An 18,044-nucleotide genomic window follows, 5' to 3' on the forward strand; every position below is an offset into this window, starting at 1 on the left:
CATTCCTATGATATTTTTTTAAAAAATGCTGTGACCAGAGCTACAGTCTGTTAACCTTCAATTTAACAACCTAAGGTAATGATGAGGAATCAAAACACTGGCCCAGGCAGCTTAAATCCCTGTGTTCAATAAATATACATATTGCATAACTCCAAAAAAAAAAAAAGTTTTACATTATTGATTCAAGACTCATTGCCATCTGCAGATAATCAGAAATGTTGTATAAAAAAAAAAAAGTATTTGTAGAGACCCTGACCCCCTGAGTTGATTTTATCAAGCATATGAATACTTAATTAAAATCAGATTGCAGTTTGGTCCAGCTAATCCGTTGCTATGTAAACACGCCAAAGAAAGAAAAGTTTAGGCACAGACACAAATAAAACAGCAACCCCTGAAGGCCACTTCATAGAAAAGGTTGCACAATGAGAGTAATACTGTTGCCAATTCATGGATTACTCTCCTAAAGCACACTGCAGGCAGACACACAGCACAACCTTGGAGTGGTGCTTTGCCTGAACTACTTCTAATTTTTTTTTATGGTTAAGCTGGATCACTTTGTTCCATTACTATGAGTAATCCACTGGTAGTTATACAAAAGTAAGATAAATGGTATATTAGCATCTGAGATAAGAGACTGCAACACACAAATGCATATCAGACCGGCTTGCCATGTCTGTCTGTGTTTTGACAGAGGAAGGCGTAGGGGGATGATGGCCTGCCAGTGTCTGAAGCTTTTCTTCTTTTTTTTCTCCTCTTAGATCTCACTACAGTCTGGAAAACCTCACATCTGATACTCCTGGACTCTCAAAACAAATTCCCAGCTCTTTAATGCCTAGATATCAGCTTACCTGATTACACACTCTGGGAAACATAAAGACACATACACACTCCTTAAAGCATGTACACTGTAGGAACTACCACCCTCTCGTCACCTCTTTCTGCAAAGCACACGTTCAAATACTATGAAGCTATAAACTACAAAATAAGTAATTAATTCAGAACACAAACAACTGTGAGGAAAATGTGAAACAACATGGCATTTCCCAATTCCTACTGTCAGTGTGATATCTGATGTGAAATGTGAATTCACATTCAGTATGTAAATGAATGTCAATATCTATATAAGATGTTTTTGTCTCACACAAAAATGTAAAACTGTGTGCCCACAATCCGTCCACATCCTTTTCCTAAATTATAGACAAGAAGCTTCACTCAGTGGCGCTGCATTCCTCGGCTATCTTAGCCTTCAAATAGAAAAACTGTTATTTAAACATTTACCTGCAGGAAATTAGGTAACACCATTAACCAAATATTGCAGTATTTAACACGAAACTTATAAAACACAATAAAGTGCTTTCATACACTAATGTTGTGAGTGAGGGCACACCCAAATCTCATGTATGCATTTGACTTGAAAGGAATGTGAGCTATGCTGTTTGCTGTATGTTTGGGGGAAATTATTTTAGGATGCTCTAAACATAATCTGAAGATAAATTCTATGGGAATGTTTATATGTTTTTCAGTTAAACTGTGTCTCGACTGTGGCCGTGTAAGATTCAAATCAAACAATACAGGCCTCTACTACCCCTCCTTAAAATACGTCCCAATCCCCTTGACCCAAATTCCACCACAGCAGGATGGATGGGGACCCACCCCCTTCCCAAGGCACACACTCGTGCAAACACAATAGCCCTCTAACCCACGCTGGCCTCTGAAAATAAAGGAGGGGGCAGGGGGGTTATAAATTGTATTTTTATAAATTGCTCAGGCATACCTTTATTCAAGTTATGGAAATTTGGAGTTTGCTGACTTCACCAAATTTACATAAACATGAATAAAGACATGCCCGGCCAATTTATAAAAATACATGAGTGTCACATGGTAGTGGAGTCTCTCTCACATAGGTGTTATTTTCAGGCTTGTTGTCCAATCACACTGTTGTTAACCAAGACCAGAAGAGGACAAGATGGATCATGTAACAAAAGTCAGCAAAGAAACGTTAACCTAATATGAAACTAATCATTTTACTCATTGATGCAAATTTAGCTCAGCAAAGTCAGCTCAGCTATGTCTGAATAGTAAATCACTGTCCCTCAAAGCTGTTTTCAATGAAATTCCGGTGTGTGTTTGAGGGAGGGGTCAGACTGTTAGTGAGCCAGACGAGGCCGTGTGTATCTACATGGATAATAAAACAGGAACCATGTTGATTTAACAGACTACTGGCATCTCTCTCGTCTTTTTGATCTTTGTTTTCCGGCCCAACTTTTTTTTCTTCTTAACGGGCACACAACTGTGAACATCCCTAGACTTGAGTTGGTTTGGGCGGGGGGTGTAAGGAGTAAATGTGTAGAGGAGGGCGGGTGTTTTGAATAACGACTGTACTAGAAAGAATGTGAGTGTGAGGGGTGAGGCTACACGGGGTGAGGAGGGGACAGTTAAGAAATGGAGAGGGGGGAGGGTGTTCTGCCCTGAGGCTTCACTTTAGAGGGTGTTACACATCTCTGATACAGACACACTCGTTCATAGTTGAAATGCTTCTCCCTGCTGGAGACGGGCTTTGTTTATGTGCAACTGTTGCAAGATGATGCTCTCATATTAAACATCATCGCTGCGGCCAAAAACCGATAACGTAAATCTACTCCAAGTCTCCAGTGAGATCAGATAATCTTTCTGTTGTGGCAAACTACTATGGGTTGGTGTATATGTGAAAAGAGGGCGAGGGGGTGGTCAGGAAGCTGAATGGCAGCTATTCTTTCTAGACATTATTTACAAACTTTCCCCAAATATATGCAAATCCTTGTTATAATTACTATAATCTGGAGCAGAAGCCCTTTAAACAAAAGAAGTCAGTTAAAAAAAGAGGCCAAGGAGACCCCCCACACCCAAACACCCTCCCCCAACACAGACGGGCCCAAGACCCCTTCAAGCACCCCCTCTCTTTATCAAAGGTGTGGTCAGAGTGTCTCTGAGGCTCCAGGGGACCCTACACATCACCAGTCGCAGCGCTAATAACACCCAAGTTACACCATTTGCCTCTCCCTTATCTCATTAACATCAAGTCAAGCTCTGGTGTGACAGTAAACCATATTATCTTGCTGCAAAATGTTAAAAAAACAAATGTTTATCTATTAAAATCAATGTTTTGGAAGTCAATGTGCTCAGAAACCAAAACCTGAGGAATCAAAACATTCCAGACCTGCTCCATTTGACCCATCACTCACAGTTATAAAGGCCTGAAGAAGAATCAGTTTTGGCATGTAATTAATTCCATACGCCCCTCTCTCCTCCCTCCTGATTCTCTGTGGCTAAACTGAATAACCCCACTGGGAATTAGGATCTCACTCTAATCTAATGAAATACTTCACATGATGGGGCGCTGGGAGGTGGCTCAGATGGTGACACGAGCTAAAAGCAGCCTTTGAAAATATTTCTGCAAATGCATCTTCATATATTTCTATCTGGCAGCTGTCACCGTGTGAAATTCTTTTCCCATCAAGAAGTTTGGGAAGCAGTATGGGACGTATACTTCAGAGTTCAGGGCACTCATTCGCTTTGTCAGTCAGTAGTAGTTAAAGTGCTGTGAAAGGTTTGATAGATAATCAGATTTATATTAGAGCTGCTGTAAAAGGGGATAGAAAAGAGGATGCTTTGTAGGAAATACTGCAACTGTTCTACAAAAGCAACTGGTGATGCACAAGAATCATGAATGGACACACTGGAGCTCACAAACTGTAGTAAATAAAAGTTTGAATTTCATGAAATGAGAAATCTACAGTGGTTAAACATTATTTAAATTTTTTCATGTTGAGGATGTAAAGTTGCCAAAAGTAAAGTTATATTCAATAAAATCACTCGACCGTGCCGAGACAACTACAAACCACAATGCTAACTAACCACACCCTCAGGACAACAATGCCTTCAGCGATACTCACTCATGTAAGCAGAAACCAGTGCTTTGGTTTCCAACATATCCTCCTCAATAAATGACAAAAATCCAATGAAAATAAATCAAACATCAGGTTTTAACCTAACAAGCACAGTAAAGCAGCCACAATGTTTGTTTTTTTAAGCAAAGCTGAATAAATTTTGCAATGACTGAGAACCATAAACTGAACTAAAACCAAATTGAATCATTGTGCTTACCTGTTAGAGTAATTGTTCCAAGCATTGGTAAAAGTCCAAAAATACTTTCTCCAAAAAAGTTACAAAAATATAAGACACCAAAATTTTAGATGATGAAAAAATACTTTTTTTAAATGTCTCCTATTCAGTCTTTGTATTGTCTCCCTTCACTTCACTGCACACTCAGTAAAATCTATAAGGTTTGCTTCTTTGGCTCCGTCTTAACTGGTAAACTCAATCTGAGGGCAGAAGCTGTCTCTCTTTCTTCCAGCGCTTCTCGCTCAGTATGTGAAGAAAAGAGAGCCCCACACACATTTCAACAGACTGACATACATGTCATGTTAGGACCACCCCTGCCTCCCTCTTCCTCCCACCTCCCTCTCTATTCTTCAGCTGTTCTGAATGAGCTCCCACCACCCCCACCCCTTCCCTTCCCCCTCCTCCTCCCCCTTCCTTATCCACTCACCCTCCCTCAGACTTACAGCTTTCCACCCAGGATTGACTGGAGCTTGTCATGTGATCTTTGAAGGAAGCACCCTTCCAAAAAACTGCAACAACTGTACATGTGCATACTCCATATAACACCCCCCCCCCTCACCCACCCTGTTACGTGTACACAAACTCAAACACGTTGCTTCTTTGGAAGAGGCTCAACAGTCTCATTCTCTGGATACTAAATGCCCACGTGCATCCTCGCAAGACAGTTTCTCACAGACTATTAAATAAAGCAACTGGAAAACAGTCTCAAGCACTCACCCCACCTTCTCACCCCTCTAATTCCTCTTTCAGGAGGCAACCAGGCTCTCCCATGTCTCTCATGGCTTATGTCACCAGTCATGCCGAGGAATGTTGACAGAGGCAAACAAGAGGGAAACTTCATGGTTTTATTGGGACATTATGTTTTTTTCTGCTTTTTTGGGTTCACAACCCCAATTATTTGAAGTAAAAATGGCAAACCTAGACTACAATCCCAAAACTTTAAAAACATCCTTGTTTGGGGCAAAGTTCATACCAAGGGCCTAAACTAAGCTGTGAACGGGGGTGCCATCGAGTTGTCAACGACCCCCCTGTGAATGTTAATAGGCCCTTCTCAATTACTCCAATACAGACGCATTTAATTCAGCTTTTGTCTGAGGAGGGGGGAGACTAGAAGGAATGCAGATAAATCCTCAGGTAAATACCAGCATAATCAGATCTGTCACACTTCGGCATTGTCCCAGAGGAATGTGTGAATTCCATCTAGTATGCCCCCAAATGGATGATAACAGCGGTAATCAAGTGCTGTCTGAAAGGCCCCCCCTTCACCCAAAGAGTGTATGTGCATGCTTTAAAATGTGGGCACAGTATTCACACAGTAGGAAATATGTTGATTACATGTCTAACCTTAATGATAGTATCAGCTCCTGTTGCAAGATTATTGAAGTCAGGGGTAATTTTGCACACAAGAGTAGAACTATCAGCTTAGACAATAGTTTTGTGTGTTTTTCTTACTTAAAACCTTTGCTGGAACTTGCTATTTCCCCCATTTCTAAAGTACGAACTAACAAAGCAACTTCAAATCAAATCAGGTCAAAAACAAGATAAGTGTTGAACAAAACGTGGGCAAAAACAACTCATCTCATTTTCACTTTATTCAACACAACTTCCTGTGAGTTTCTTCAGATTCGATGAATTGAGAGAGCCATGAATACCAAGGTCTGTGCCCATGAATGGAAGGCTTCATGGTTCTAATCAGAGCTGGCAAGAGCGAGAAAAGAGGAGTCGAGGGGAGAAGAGTCACAAATCTAATGAGAAATATTATTTTCAGAAGAAAGTTCAAGACATTAAATAACATTAATCTTTATAAAGTTACGGATAAATGCTTGCTTATATAATGTTATTCTATCTATGCATTAATAAGTAGCTGCAAGTTAAGAGTTAAATCCTATGGGCATATATATGAATGAGTCATTCACTTAATCATTCATTAAGAATTGTTGCATGACACATCAGTGAGGCTTTCTGTTATAGTAGTGACTCATGCAGTAGATATTTCACTACACTATTTGTCCACGCTACTTTATGTACATTATGCTGAGTGGACAGTGAATCAGACGGATGGGAATTCAGAGTTTGATGAGAGTACTTCCGTTGGATCAGCCCTCATCTTCCTTTTCCCTCCCGACTTCCTTCATATGACTCATGCACATCAGTCACATTCTTGGACTTCCATACATACCGAGAGATTTTAATTTAGGCACACACACACAGCTTCAGGCTACACTCAGTTGTTATGGGACATACTGCGGTAAATAATTCCAATGGTTCATCTTGGAGTTACAGGATGAGGTTTATCTATGTATTATTACCAACAAATCACACGAAAACAACAAAACCAACAAAATGTGTCTATGTTGCTGTCTGGATTGTCATTCAAAAACTATTTAAAAACACACAAAAAGAGCTTCCACATGGCACTAGCGACCACATTCCTTCATTACCATGACATAAAAAAACATAAAATTAAACTGGTGTCACATGAAAGTTTTGTTTTTCTTCTCTGTTATCCTTTTTGGTCCAAGTGCTAATTTGATTAACCCCTTAAACCAGAGAGACCTGTCAGTGACCCAGTCATTACAAACTAATTCTCTGCAGCCAAACACTGTTTGAACCAACTGGAACTTTATTTTAAATTTGAGTAGGGTTGCAACTAACAATCCTCTTCATTATTGACTAATCTACAGATTTTTTACTCAACTGATCATTCGGTCTAGAGAATTAATGGCAAAAAAAGTTCTTAGAGCCCTCGATGATGTCTTAAGATGTCTTGTTTTGTCCAAAACAAAATATTCAGTTTGCTATCATAGCAGACAACCATAAAGTTTTCACATTTGCAAAGGTGGAACCACTGAATTTATACAACCTTTGCTTAAAAAATGACTTAAATAATTAATCAAAGTAGTTGCAGATTTTTTTTCTGTTGCTCGACTGATTTATTTATCATTATAGCACTAAAATTCAAATGGAGCTCAAAACTTACAAAAAACAAAAAAACATCAAATATGTCAGGCTGAATTTGGGGTAAATGTCTATAAAATAATGGATGAGACATCTATAATATTTCTATTTGAATGGTGCAACTTTATAATCATGTTGACATACTAACAGATTGGAATAAGATCATTTCACAAACCTTAAAGCTATTTGAAGGGAACTAAAAGGGGAAAACTGCATGTTAAGAGGTCACATTATTTTATTGTTTTTCCTTCCTTCTTTGCTTTCCCAGCACAAATGGGAGTGTATTTTGTATTCAAACTGCAGTTAAGTCAGGATAACACACAGCCAAGTCTGGGGGGTTGACGCCCCGCATATCTCGATAACTCAGAAAACGTGCCTGCATTCAGGAATGTTTGAGGAGGGGTCTTGAGCGGACGGGGCGGGTGGTGGGTTGGGGTGCTGGGTGGAGGGGCTTTTTGTAGCCTGTAAAGACGTGCATGACATCATCGGACAGGACAGAAAAGACCGCCTCCTACTCTGAGAATTCCAAGAACTGGATAGGATGATGGTGAAATAATTGGAGGAAAGGGAAACGAAGGACATGAGTGCGTGCGTGTGTGTGTGTGTGTGTGTGAAATTGCCCAAGATCAGAGAGATTCTTCATTCAATACCTCTCCTTTTTTCTCTCCTTTTTATTCTTTTTTCTACTCCTTTCACACTCTCATTTTATCACCTGAATCCTCACCCCAGTCCTCTTTAATCCTTCTCCCACTCCAACACTTTCTCCTCTATCCTCCTGAGCCTCCATCCCACCCCTCCTCCTGTTTGTGTGAGGGCCAGAGGGATGGATAAGAATGTCGGACAGGAAACACAGTCATTTCTTGACATCACCATTTCCTCTTCCTTTCACCCGTTTCCTCGAGTTACACTTCATTCTGGACTCCGCACAGTCTGTCCAAACACCTTTCCGCTAAGATTTTATTTTCACATTACGTGATGTAGCGTGATGAGACGAACACTGTAGTCATGACGTCTAAGATTTCGTGACAATCTTTTGTTTACTGTTATTGTGAACAATGAAGGATCTTGTTTGCAGCTTTCCGCGTACAGAGAGAAAGTGTTGATTCATTAAAATCAATATGATCTTTCACGCAAATGCCAACAATTAAATTTAAAATCAAATACACGCACTTCTGTTGCTGTTGTCTTGCTTCCACCAGCTTGTTAGACAGCTGCATCACAACAAAAACAAAAAGGCTGCTTTTAAATTTGGGTGAAAAACAGCATTTCTTCCAGAGGAGTATGTTTAGCCAGCCTTGCCATCTGTTATACTTGTCTTCACTTTTCTCTGCATTCCTGAAATATTTGCACAGGCAATTTGGCATTCCAGTTGTTGTTATGCATCATCTTGTCTTCCAGTACAGAGTGAATTGTAAAAATGGGGAAGCGGAAGATCTAAAGGAGGCCTCCCGGAGCTTGAAAAGACCTTGTAAATGGTCCACATTTACACATGGTGATCTTTGATGTGTGTTTTGATCCATTGAAATGAGTGTTTCAATTGATTGTGTGGATTTAAAGTCTAGATAGTAGCGTACCAAATAGTAAAGAGAGAAAGAGAAACTGGTTAAAAAAACCAAATATGCTGTTGATAAAAATGTTGCTCAACACCAAAATTGGCTCATCTCACCTGTAAGCCAAAAGAGAGGGTTCCCACTCCCAAGCCAGCTGTATGCACGAGAACTTGCCCAACAATACTCTTCACAATTGATCTTATCCTTTGTCTTGGCTGCTTATCCATCTTCCTTACCTCAGTCTTATGCATGGCTCTGCTTAACATTAAGTTTTGGCAGAAATCCATTAACATGTGCTTGATCCACACTGAGAAATTGTTCAACTTAACAAGTCATTTAATCTCAACCGAGTGTTTTAATCTAATTTCTCTCAAAACAGCCAAAAGAGTGAGATAATTCTACTTGTTTTCACAACAATTCTACTTGTTTTGGGACTTTCCTAGAAAAAAAAGTCTGCAGATCGCTGAAGTATCAAGTATCCAGCATCAAGTAGATTACACTTAATTCTCGCATTGGATACAAGTGAAAAACCCTCACCTCACTGACACATTCTTGGCACTCATCTAAAAAAGATTTTTATCATTAATTGCATGGTAAAAATGACTTATTATAGTGTATGGATACTTGCTGCATTGTAACAGGGGCCATAATGCTATTAAAGACGGAGGAGAAGGAGGGGTCAGTCACATTCCTGCTCTATTCTCTCAATCCTCCATGTGCCTGGGGGAGGTTAGGGGCTGAGGAGGGAGATTAGGTTCCCTGATGCCGGGAAAGATGAGAGAGGAGAGCCTGCGGAGACGAGTGGGTCCTGGGGGGTCTGAGAGCTCTGGTGGGAGCCTATCATGAATTTGACCTTATTACTGTAATTTTAGGTCCTGTGCACTCAGGACAATCCTTTGAAAACCGCTGAGCCTTTCTGTCCAGTCATATCAAATGATTTGATTGTGACAGAGATGTACTCTTTACAAACATAGTGTATGTTTTGGATATGGTGCATTTTGGATACAGGATATTTTGTGTCAAGCAATCGAGACCATTTGTCTCTGGTATGACAACTAAAAACCTGTCAGACTATGGAAAAAATAACTTCTCCTTTTGTGTCTGGGTCACAGTGATCCATACTAAGTCACATCTGTGGCTCTGAGTTATTTATTGTTCAAACAAAACTGCTTTAATTGCCAAAATTAGCAGCATCTACAGGCAAGTAAGTATTCTGGGAGCGATGTTAAATTTAGATACTGTCTGCAAACTCTTGTCCATTTTTATATTTAACCAAATCCTTTTGTCACTACAAGTGAGCCAGTTTATATCAATTCTGCCAGGACCGCTTAAATCCAAGATGTCAGTCCTGCCTCTCCAAACTGAAATATCTCAACAACTATTTAATGGATTGCCATTAAATTTTGTACAGACATTCATGGTGCCCAGAGGATGAAACCTACAAACTTTGATGATCCTCTGACTATATACTTGGTGCTAATTAGCAAATACGTGCTAACATGCTAAACTAAGACGGTGAACATGGTAAAGATTATACCTGTCTAACATCTACATGTCAACATTGTCATTGTGTGAATATTAGCATGCAGATGTTAGCATTCACCTCATAGAACTTCAGAGCCTGGTACGACCTCACTGAGCTGCTAAGCTTGTTTTGTTACACCACAACCAAGCAGCAGCTACAATTATGTTTGGATTTATGACTCTGTTCAAACATAACAGTTATAACAGACAAATTCTGTGCGAACAAAACACAAAGTGACTTATAGTAAAATCAGCACATGAGTATAAAGTGGATAGGGCGTGGCAGTCGGGATTGGGAGATGTTTGGTATGTGTGAGGGCAAAGAGAGTGTTACTGATGTCTTTTAATAGACCATCTGACTGAACAGTGAACAACTGGTTGACAGTATTTTGGTGGTTCCAGCTGAGCAGTTTGTATTTTTTAAAAGCTTGTTATCACCCGATCATGCTTATGTTGATGGTATATTCGATCACAACTTACTGAAGCTTCATTTTAACAGCTGAAACATTGTTGTTGAGCTTTTTGCTGTTGCCTTCAGTTACCAGTAACACTGAGAGCTGCACATTGCATTTGAGGAAGAGGAGGGAAAAAGCACCCTGTCTGTCAGAGACAGTAATTGACAAATGACAGGTTTCTAATAGAGCTCTATTATACTCTCTTGCCCTGAAGTATATCCTTAAAGCACCACCCTTCATAGCAAATGACTCAATATAACATGCAACACAGATGAACATAATTGAACTACAGACTGGACAATGATGGATCTTGAGGGACTGAGGGGCTTTCAAGCACTCTAATCTAAAACTCTGCCTCTCTAACACTTTCCTCTGGGATCACTTCCCTCCTCAAAGGAAAGAGAAATCACTCTGACATCTTGCAGCAAGTTGACGGTTCAGTGTCTGCGCAAATACAGTAAAAGCCAAGGACAGCAGAATTCCTGCCAGTAGTGTGAGTACAGTAGAAAAAAGATGCACAAGAACATCTTTAGTAGAAACATCGACTGTAATGAGCATTGTCAGTAGGAATGTAAAAATGGGCAAAAACCCAACAGGGGCGAGCGAACGGCTGGTCTGCGTTATGATGACAGTACAGCATGACGCTTTATTGGCGGAGATCAGACAAAGCTTAAGTGCAGGGAGAGGTCGCTTCCACATGCATGATGAACGTTTTGGCGATGCAAACACCTCCGTCTCTCAGATCCAAGGCCACACACACAAACACACACACACACACACACACACACACTGCTAAACTTTCACCTCGTAAAAGTTTACACCTTGTCTTACTTTTTGACACATTTTGTTACATAGAACAGTAGGGCTGCAACTTATTTCCATTACCAGTTAATCTACAAATGATCTTTTAGAGCCTCTGAAATCTTTTCATAAATAGCTCAGCTCAGGTTGAGAGATGCTCTAAAAGAAATTATCTTTTCATTAATTGATCAAATGTTTAGTCTTTAAACTGTCAAAAGCTGTCATATGGGTCCAGTTTCTGATGATATCAAGTAGAGAAACACTCCAAACACAAATGCTGCAGGGGCTAGAAGCTGCAAATTGTAATTTTTATTTTATATCCATTAAAAGACGATTAAATCTTTCGTTTAATAATTTTGTATTGATCAAAAATCAAGTTTTCAGCACTAGGAGAATACAATGGGTGACGCAAATGCTCTTTTCTTCTCTTGGACGAACAACTTAGAGAAAACTGATTAATGTGGTGAACCGCACCTAACTGCTCCCTCGACTAGTATAAATCAAGCAACCGTTTGCTGTTGCACACGCATTATTTGACCTATAAATGATGCCCAGAATTCCTACAAATAAACTCAAACTGCTGCACACACTCACGAAACTCACACTGTCAGTATTCTCTCCCTCTCAAGCCTCACAGAAATCCACATCTGTCCTATTTTGTAGCCTGCAAGCCATCTGGGAGGGACAGGCAAGACTCCAGCCAGTGAATTACATCAGCTATGATGTCATTCTTTGGACTCCCACTGCACCGATGCGCCCACACCCAAAAACTAGCAACCAAAACACATATGCAGGTTCAGATGAAAAGCTACAACAACAGCTGACTCTACACAAACATGAGTTACTTTCTTAAAACATTTTTATTGTTACACACAAAATTAACTCTAGTGAGGGAGATAGGTCATATTCTGACAGAGATGAAGCAATAATATGTTGATTAAATTTGAAGAAATGGTGCATTTTGTTCCTGGCTGATGCAGTAGGTGGCTGCAGCTGATGTCTTCCTTTCTTTGTCCTTATCTATTTTTTACTGCACCGTCTCAAGCTCTTTCCTTGCCTCCCTCATTTTGAGCTCTCCATCAAAACTCTGGTCCCATGTATTATTTATTGAGTTCCTTTCTGTCTAATAACCTGGTGTAAAACTCTGCATTAGTAAGCCTCAGGCTTCCTATCTGTGCTTTTTCAGCCCATCTGGCACCACAAGCAAGTTAAAACAGACTTAAAAAATATTTTTCTATGTTTCATACATAAATGAAGGCCTCCAAAGATGAAATCCCAGTATTTGTACACAGAAGGAGAGAAGCCTTCCTCTCTAAAAGACCCACACAAAAATCCAAACAAAGCAACTCTGAATTTGCACTTCTGGCTTCTTATTTATCTGGACAACCTGTCCAGCATTTTCAAGAGTTGCCTCATAACACAAAATACAACCTTTGCTGGGCACAGTGACCTCGTGTGAACCAGCAGGTTCAGTGTTTGTGTTCATAAAGGGGGTCGACTACTGACTGGAGAATGTAACATCACAACATCCTCATACTTTGATAACATTTTAAACAAATATTTTATTTGATTAAACATTCTTTGACAGATAACAGAGTAAAATATTTTTCCTGTAGCATATACACCTGCTCTATGCTTACGTACATTCAGTCAAACTATAATTAGGCTGATTGACTTTAACAGTAAAAATCCCCATTAAATTTTGCTGTATGGTTCCATATTATGAGTGTTTCCAATCCCCACCACTTAAAAAAGTGAAAGTGTGCACCAAGTCAACAGATACTGCTTTTTAACACATAAAGTCAGTTTGGTGTTGCATTTCTTTGGTTGCCAGTCATCATGTTATCCAGTCTGGTGTGTGACGCGTTTTGGGTGTGGTGTTTCACCATGTTGGTCCTGACACTGTAAACACTCTGGTATACCTGATAGAGATATATTATGATTGTGTGTTTGCGTATGAGTGTGCTTGCATGTGTGTGTTTTTGCTCTTGCGTCAGTCCTTTGATGTGCAGCCTGTCCTTTGTTATTTTTCGTCGTTATCAGAGAGATTCCTCTTCCCTTCCTGACTCCTGCAAAGCGTTGCTGTCTTTATCAGGCTGTACTAGAGGTAGAGCAGTACCGGGATGTGAACCCCCCCCCCCCATACCTTTCATTCCCATATCTTCTCTCTTTCTCTCTCCCTCCTCCATTGTGTATCTCCCTTCCTTTCACTCCCCTGCATTTCAATCTGTGGCCTTGAAGATCTTATACAACTTCATTTATTTTCTGTTGTCCGTCTCCTGTTTTTGCCCTGGTTGTGAAAGCTCTATGATAGCAATATCAGTCAGCAGGTTTGTTTGCCTGGTTGGAAAATTTAAACTGGAGGTCTTCACTAATGGGCACAGTATTTGAGACCTGACCCAGGACCAAAGTCGGGTCAGGTCCAAGCTTTATTCAGCCCAACAGGGTTGAGTAGGATCCCTCAAGTCTGTGTGTCTATATGTGTAATAATCAAAAAGATCTCAGTGGACCCACCATCAGCTCTGATCATGTGGTTTGTCATAATCATCACAGGAAAAAATAATTATTGAGGCAGAATGGAGGGTGAGAAGTGTATATTATGAGTCTTGTATTGCTACTCTTTTTAACCGTGGCTGATTGTTAACTCGTGGAGCATCATGTTACTGCCAATGCTGGTGTTCTCTCTCTCTATAAGTGTCTGTCTGGACCACATTTTGATGTTTTTGTTGGGGCATTTACAGTAGAAAGAGACATGACAGGAAATGAGGGAGAGAAAGATGCAACAAAGGTCCTGTGCTGTGGTTCATGGTTAGCATCTTAACCCCTAAACCACAGGTGTGCCTCCACCTCAGTTTGGGTAGGTTCTTATCATGGGTCCATTTCAGATCAGGTTAATTATTTTGGACCATTTTGGTCACATAAGGGGTTTAAGGAGCAGAACTGCCTCTTGGGGCCACTTATGAAAAGTAAAACCACACCAAACGTGGTGAGCTAGGCCACTGCATATTCATTTAACATAAGAAGCAGTGATGCCCAACGGGATTGGAGGTGCTGAGGGACAGGTGGAAATTATAGTGAAATTACATTTTTCAACAAGAATCAGATGTTGTGGGCTTGTAAGCACAAAAACATAATATATCAGTTTGGCCTGAAAACCTGCATTGAGAAAGTGTCTCTCATATACACATAAAAGCTGTTTTTTTTAACTCTCAAATATCAAAATTGGTATCAGCCTTAGAAATCTATCAGTCATGCTGTAGTGGTGATATTAGTTGTCATTTTAATAAAAACATATTGTTCCCTTCTCCTTCTGTCATATATTTCTCCACAGAGCTAATTAGCTTATAGTATATGTTCATATAAGCATCTATTTCAACAACCAAATTACTCTGTACCAGTCTACATGCCACATCATCTCATACACTCTGTATCTCTGCTCTGAAGAGGGTATCAGGTTACTCTATAAATGGACAGAATCGCTTCATTAAATAGCTTATTAAATAGGTTATTTGACAGAGTGGTATGTGACATATCTCTGTGTTTTAAGTAGTATAGGGTTTCTCCTTCCCCTGGGCCATACCATATTATGAAGTGCGCAAGTTGCTTTGTGCGGGGGCCCGGGTCACGACCTGCTAAATATTTAGGGAGGGTGTACACGCCCCTGTAGCCCTCCCAGATTGAGGGAGACATGATAGAAATGGCAAAGAAAATAAACAAACGCAGCTTTGGAGATAGACAGAGCAGACTGGGGCACATGTTAATTTAAGTGGAAATACATTTTTACCTAATTTATTACAGGTTAATGATTATCTCAGATTGTTCATAGTGTCCACTGAGTATCTTCCACAGGACCACAGATGGTCTCCTTTAAATATTTGCACTTTATAAGGACAATGTTTTGACTAGTCTATTATACAAAGAGACAAATGAGACATACTTCTGTGTTCATTAGCTTCTACGACAAAAATATGAATATCCAAGATTCTGTGCAGAGGCGTTGGAGGTTCAGTGAGAGACATATTTACAAAAATCTAGAATATATTTAGTTTTCTGACAGATTCAAGCTGATATTTCTGCAGCTGCTTGCACACAAGGGTGAGCTCAAAATCTTCTTGCATCTTCCCTGAAGTGCAGCATCACACACACTAAGACCATATCCAAATTTACAGAACAGGTGTTGACATTTACAAGCAGCAATCACTTGACAGGTTACTGAATAGCAAGGACCAGAAAGAGAAACAGTATGTTGGGTATGTGGGTGTGTGTGGGTGGGAGTGTGTGTGTGGCTCCTATGTGAAAAGCTGCAGGTAGGTGTCCCTCATGTGTTGACAAAGGGATTAGTTTAGGATCAAGTAGATCTCGCAGAGCCATGAAGACATCTGCAGATAAGAATTTGCACACACACACACACACACACACACACACACACACACACACACACACACACACACACACACACACACTGAAAACTGACACCACACAAACAAGCTTACCTCCTGCCACCGCTGAAGAAACAGTACAAAATCCCAGACACAAACACACACAAACATCACCACTACTTACCTCAACAACCACAGGAACAGCACCCAAAACCACACACTGTAAATAAACAGCATGGGCAACACACACACACACACACACACACACACACACACAAATACACACACCTTCTGCCAGTGTGTTGTCCTCAGAGTGTCCATTCAGGCTGGTCGTACTGGAGATTTGTCCATTCTTCTGTAGAGCCTGAGAAAGAGACAGAAAGAAGAGACACTCTGAGTCGAGAGGTATTTTTTTAATAACATTTTTTTAATTGCATTATCATATGCAGGGTCACATTGGTGATCACATTTTTTCCTTTCCTTTACAGGAATAGTTTGACATTTAGGGAAATAATCTTATTTACTCTCTTGCTGAGAGTAAAATGAGAAGATTGATATCACTCTTGCTTAGCATAGCATAAAGACTGGGAGCAGGTGAAAACAGTTAGCCTGGCTACGTTGCAAAATCAATAATTACTAGCAGTTCTAAAACTCAGTAATGGACTTTATCATGTTTGTTTAATCTGTACAAAAACCACAGTGTAAAAAACGTAAAGTAAGGGCTATTTCTTAGCTATGCGCAGTGACTTTTCTTGAGTCTTTCCAGGAAATCAGTGAATTTTGGCAGTTTCGAGAGTGTTATGAATATTGTCATCTCCCTCTTCGACAGGAAATGTCAAACTATCCCTTTTAGGCATTCAAGATGAGTAAATATAGCTTCACTAAGGGACTAAAAACTGCAAAAACACCAATTCTCTCCTACTACAGCTTATCATCACTCACCACCATACACTGAATGAGCTAATAAACGCTTTTATCTCACACACATCACGTTTTATGATCAGTGAATCAGCCTGCCAGGGTGCTGTTAGACCCTTAAAAGGTGTGTGTGCTGTCACCACGTTACATGTCCGTAAAATCAGTCTTCTTATCAGGTGGTATAAATGATCGTTAAAAGATGAAAGGATCATGGCAAGGACCAAAGATGGATAACATCACCTAAGATCACATTCACAACACCTCATTAAATTCATATAAATTTAGCTAATTATTGAGCTTCAATAATCCTACAAACTGTAGAGTGATGTACCAGCAAAAATGAATATTCCAGGAATATTGATGATACAAGAGAAGGCCAAAAGTGCAATTTCACAGTCATTTTTCATTATGAACATACTACAAGTGTGCTAACAAGTTAACAAGACACAGCCGGACTCACAGCACCCTTATCAGTGGATCTGAGACCTGAAAGAGTTTTTTTTCTGGCAGCTTCAACTGACAGCTGGACAATGGCAGGCAGGCCAGAGCTTTGTCTGTCCCGACCAGGGGAGAGGGAACCAGAGCCTCCCCACAGAGCTGCTAATCTAACTAATGGCTCCATTCCTAGCAGCCCAAAGTCCTCCAGGAAAGCCCTGGAAAATGACACCACAGAGGAGACACTCTGCTGGGGACAAGGTGCAGGGACGTACTCAAAGATGGGAAAAAGAAAAAAGAGAGCAGGTTGGAAGGTAGGAGGAGGGACCTACATGGTGTTGTAGCTACTTGCGAGGACTGAATAAACGTTTAGAGAGTTTACATTTATTAAGTTTTAATCCAAATTATCAAGCTGAAGTTACAAATACAATCAAGAACATTTCCTACCATATTTTTTTTGGTCCTATAGTGTTCAGTTTTAACAGTTTGACCAGTGAATATTATTTTTTCTATCATTTGATCTGTGAATTACTTTTCTAATTAATTGTTTAGTCTATGAAAAACAGTAAAAAACATCCTTCATATTTTCTGAGCACAAGGTGACGTCTTCAAATATTTTGTTTTGTCTCCCACCAACAGTCCAAAACCCAAATGTATTCAATTTACCCTGATAAGAAACAGAGAAAAACAGGAAATCCTCACATTTAACAAGCTGAGACAACAAAATATTCAATGGCGATAATCAAAATAGTTGCTGGTTACTATGTAAATATTCAACTAAAAAAACGAGCAAATAAAGACACAGATTCCATCCAACATAAAACCTTGACATGCAGAAACACCAAATGAACAATCAATACATT

General features: G+C 39.9%; 1 protein-coding gene across 2 annotated transcripts in view; it reads right to left on the reverse strand.

Moving 5' to 3' along the window:
• akap12b (A kinase (PRKA) anchor protein 12b) overlaps positions 1 to 18,044 on the reverse strand; it is a 47,302-nt gene that overhangs the window by 8,587 nt on the left and 20,671 nt on the right. The window contains exon 2 of one of the 2 annotated variants that reach the window (XM_044329962.1): positions 16,117 to 16,192. In XM_044329962.1, the coding sequence (XP_044185897.1) occupies positions 16,117 to 16,192 (76 nt within the window). Of the gene's footprint in view, positions 1 to 4,143; positions 4,440 to 16,116; positions 16,193 to 18,044 lie in introns of those variants that run through there. The other variant, XM_044329963.1, reaches the window with a different exon arrangement.

Source organism: Thunnus albacares, chromosome 16, assembly GCF_914725855.1.
Source record: "Thunnus albacares chromosome 16, fThuAlb1.1, whole genome shotgun sequence".
Lineage (NCBI taxonomy): Eukaryota > Metazoa > Chordata > Actinopteri > Scombriformes > Scombridae > Thunnus > Thunnus albacares.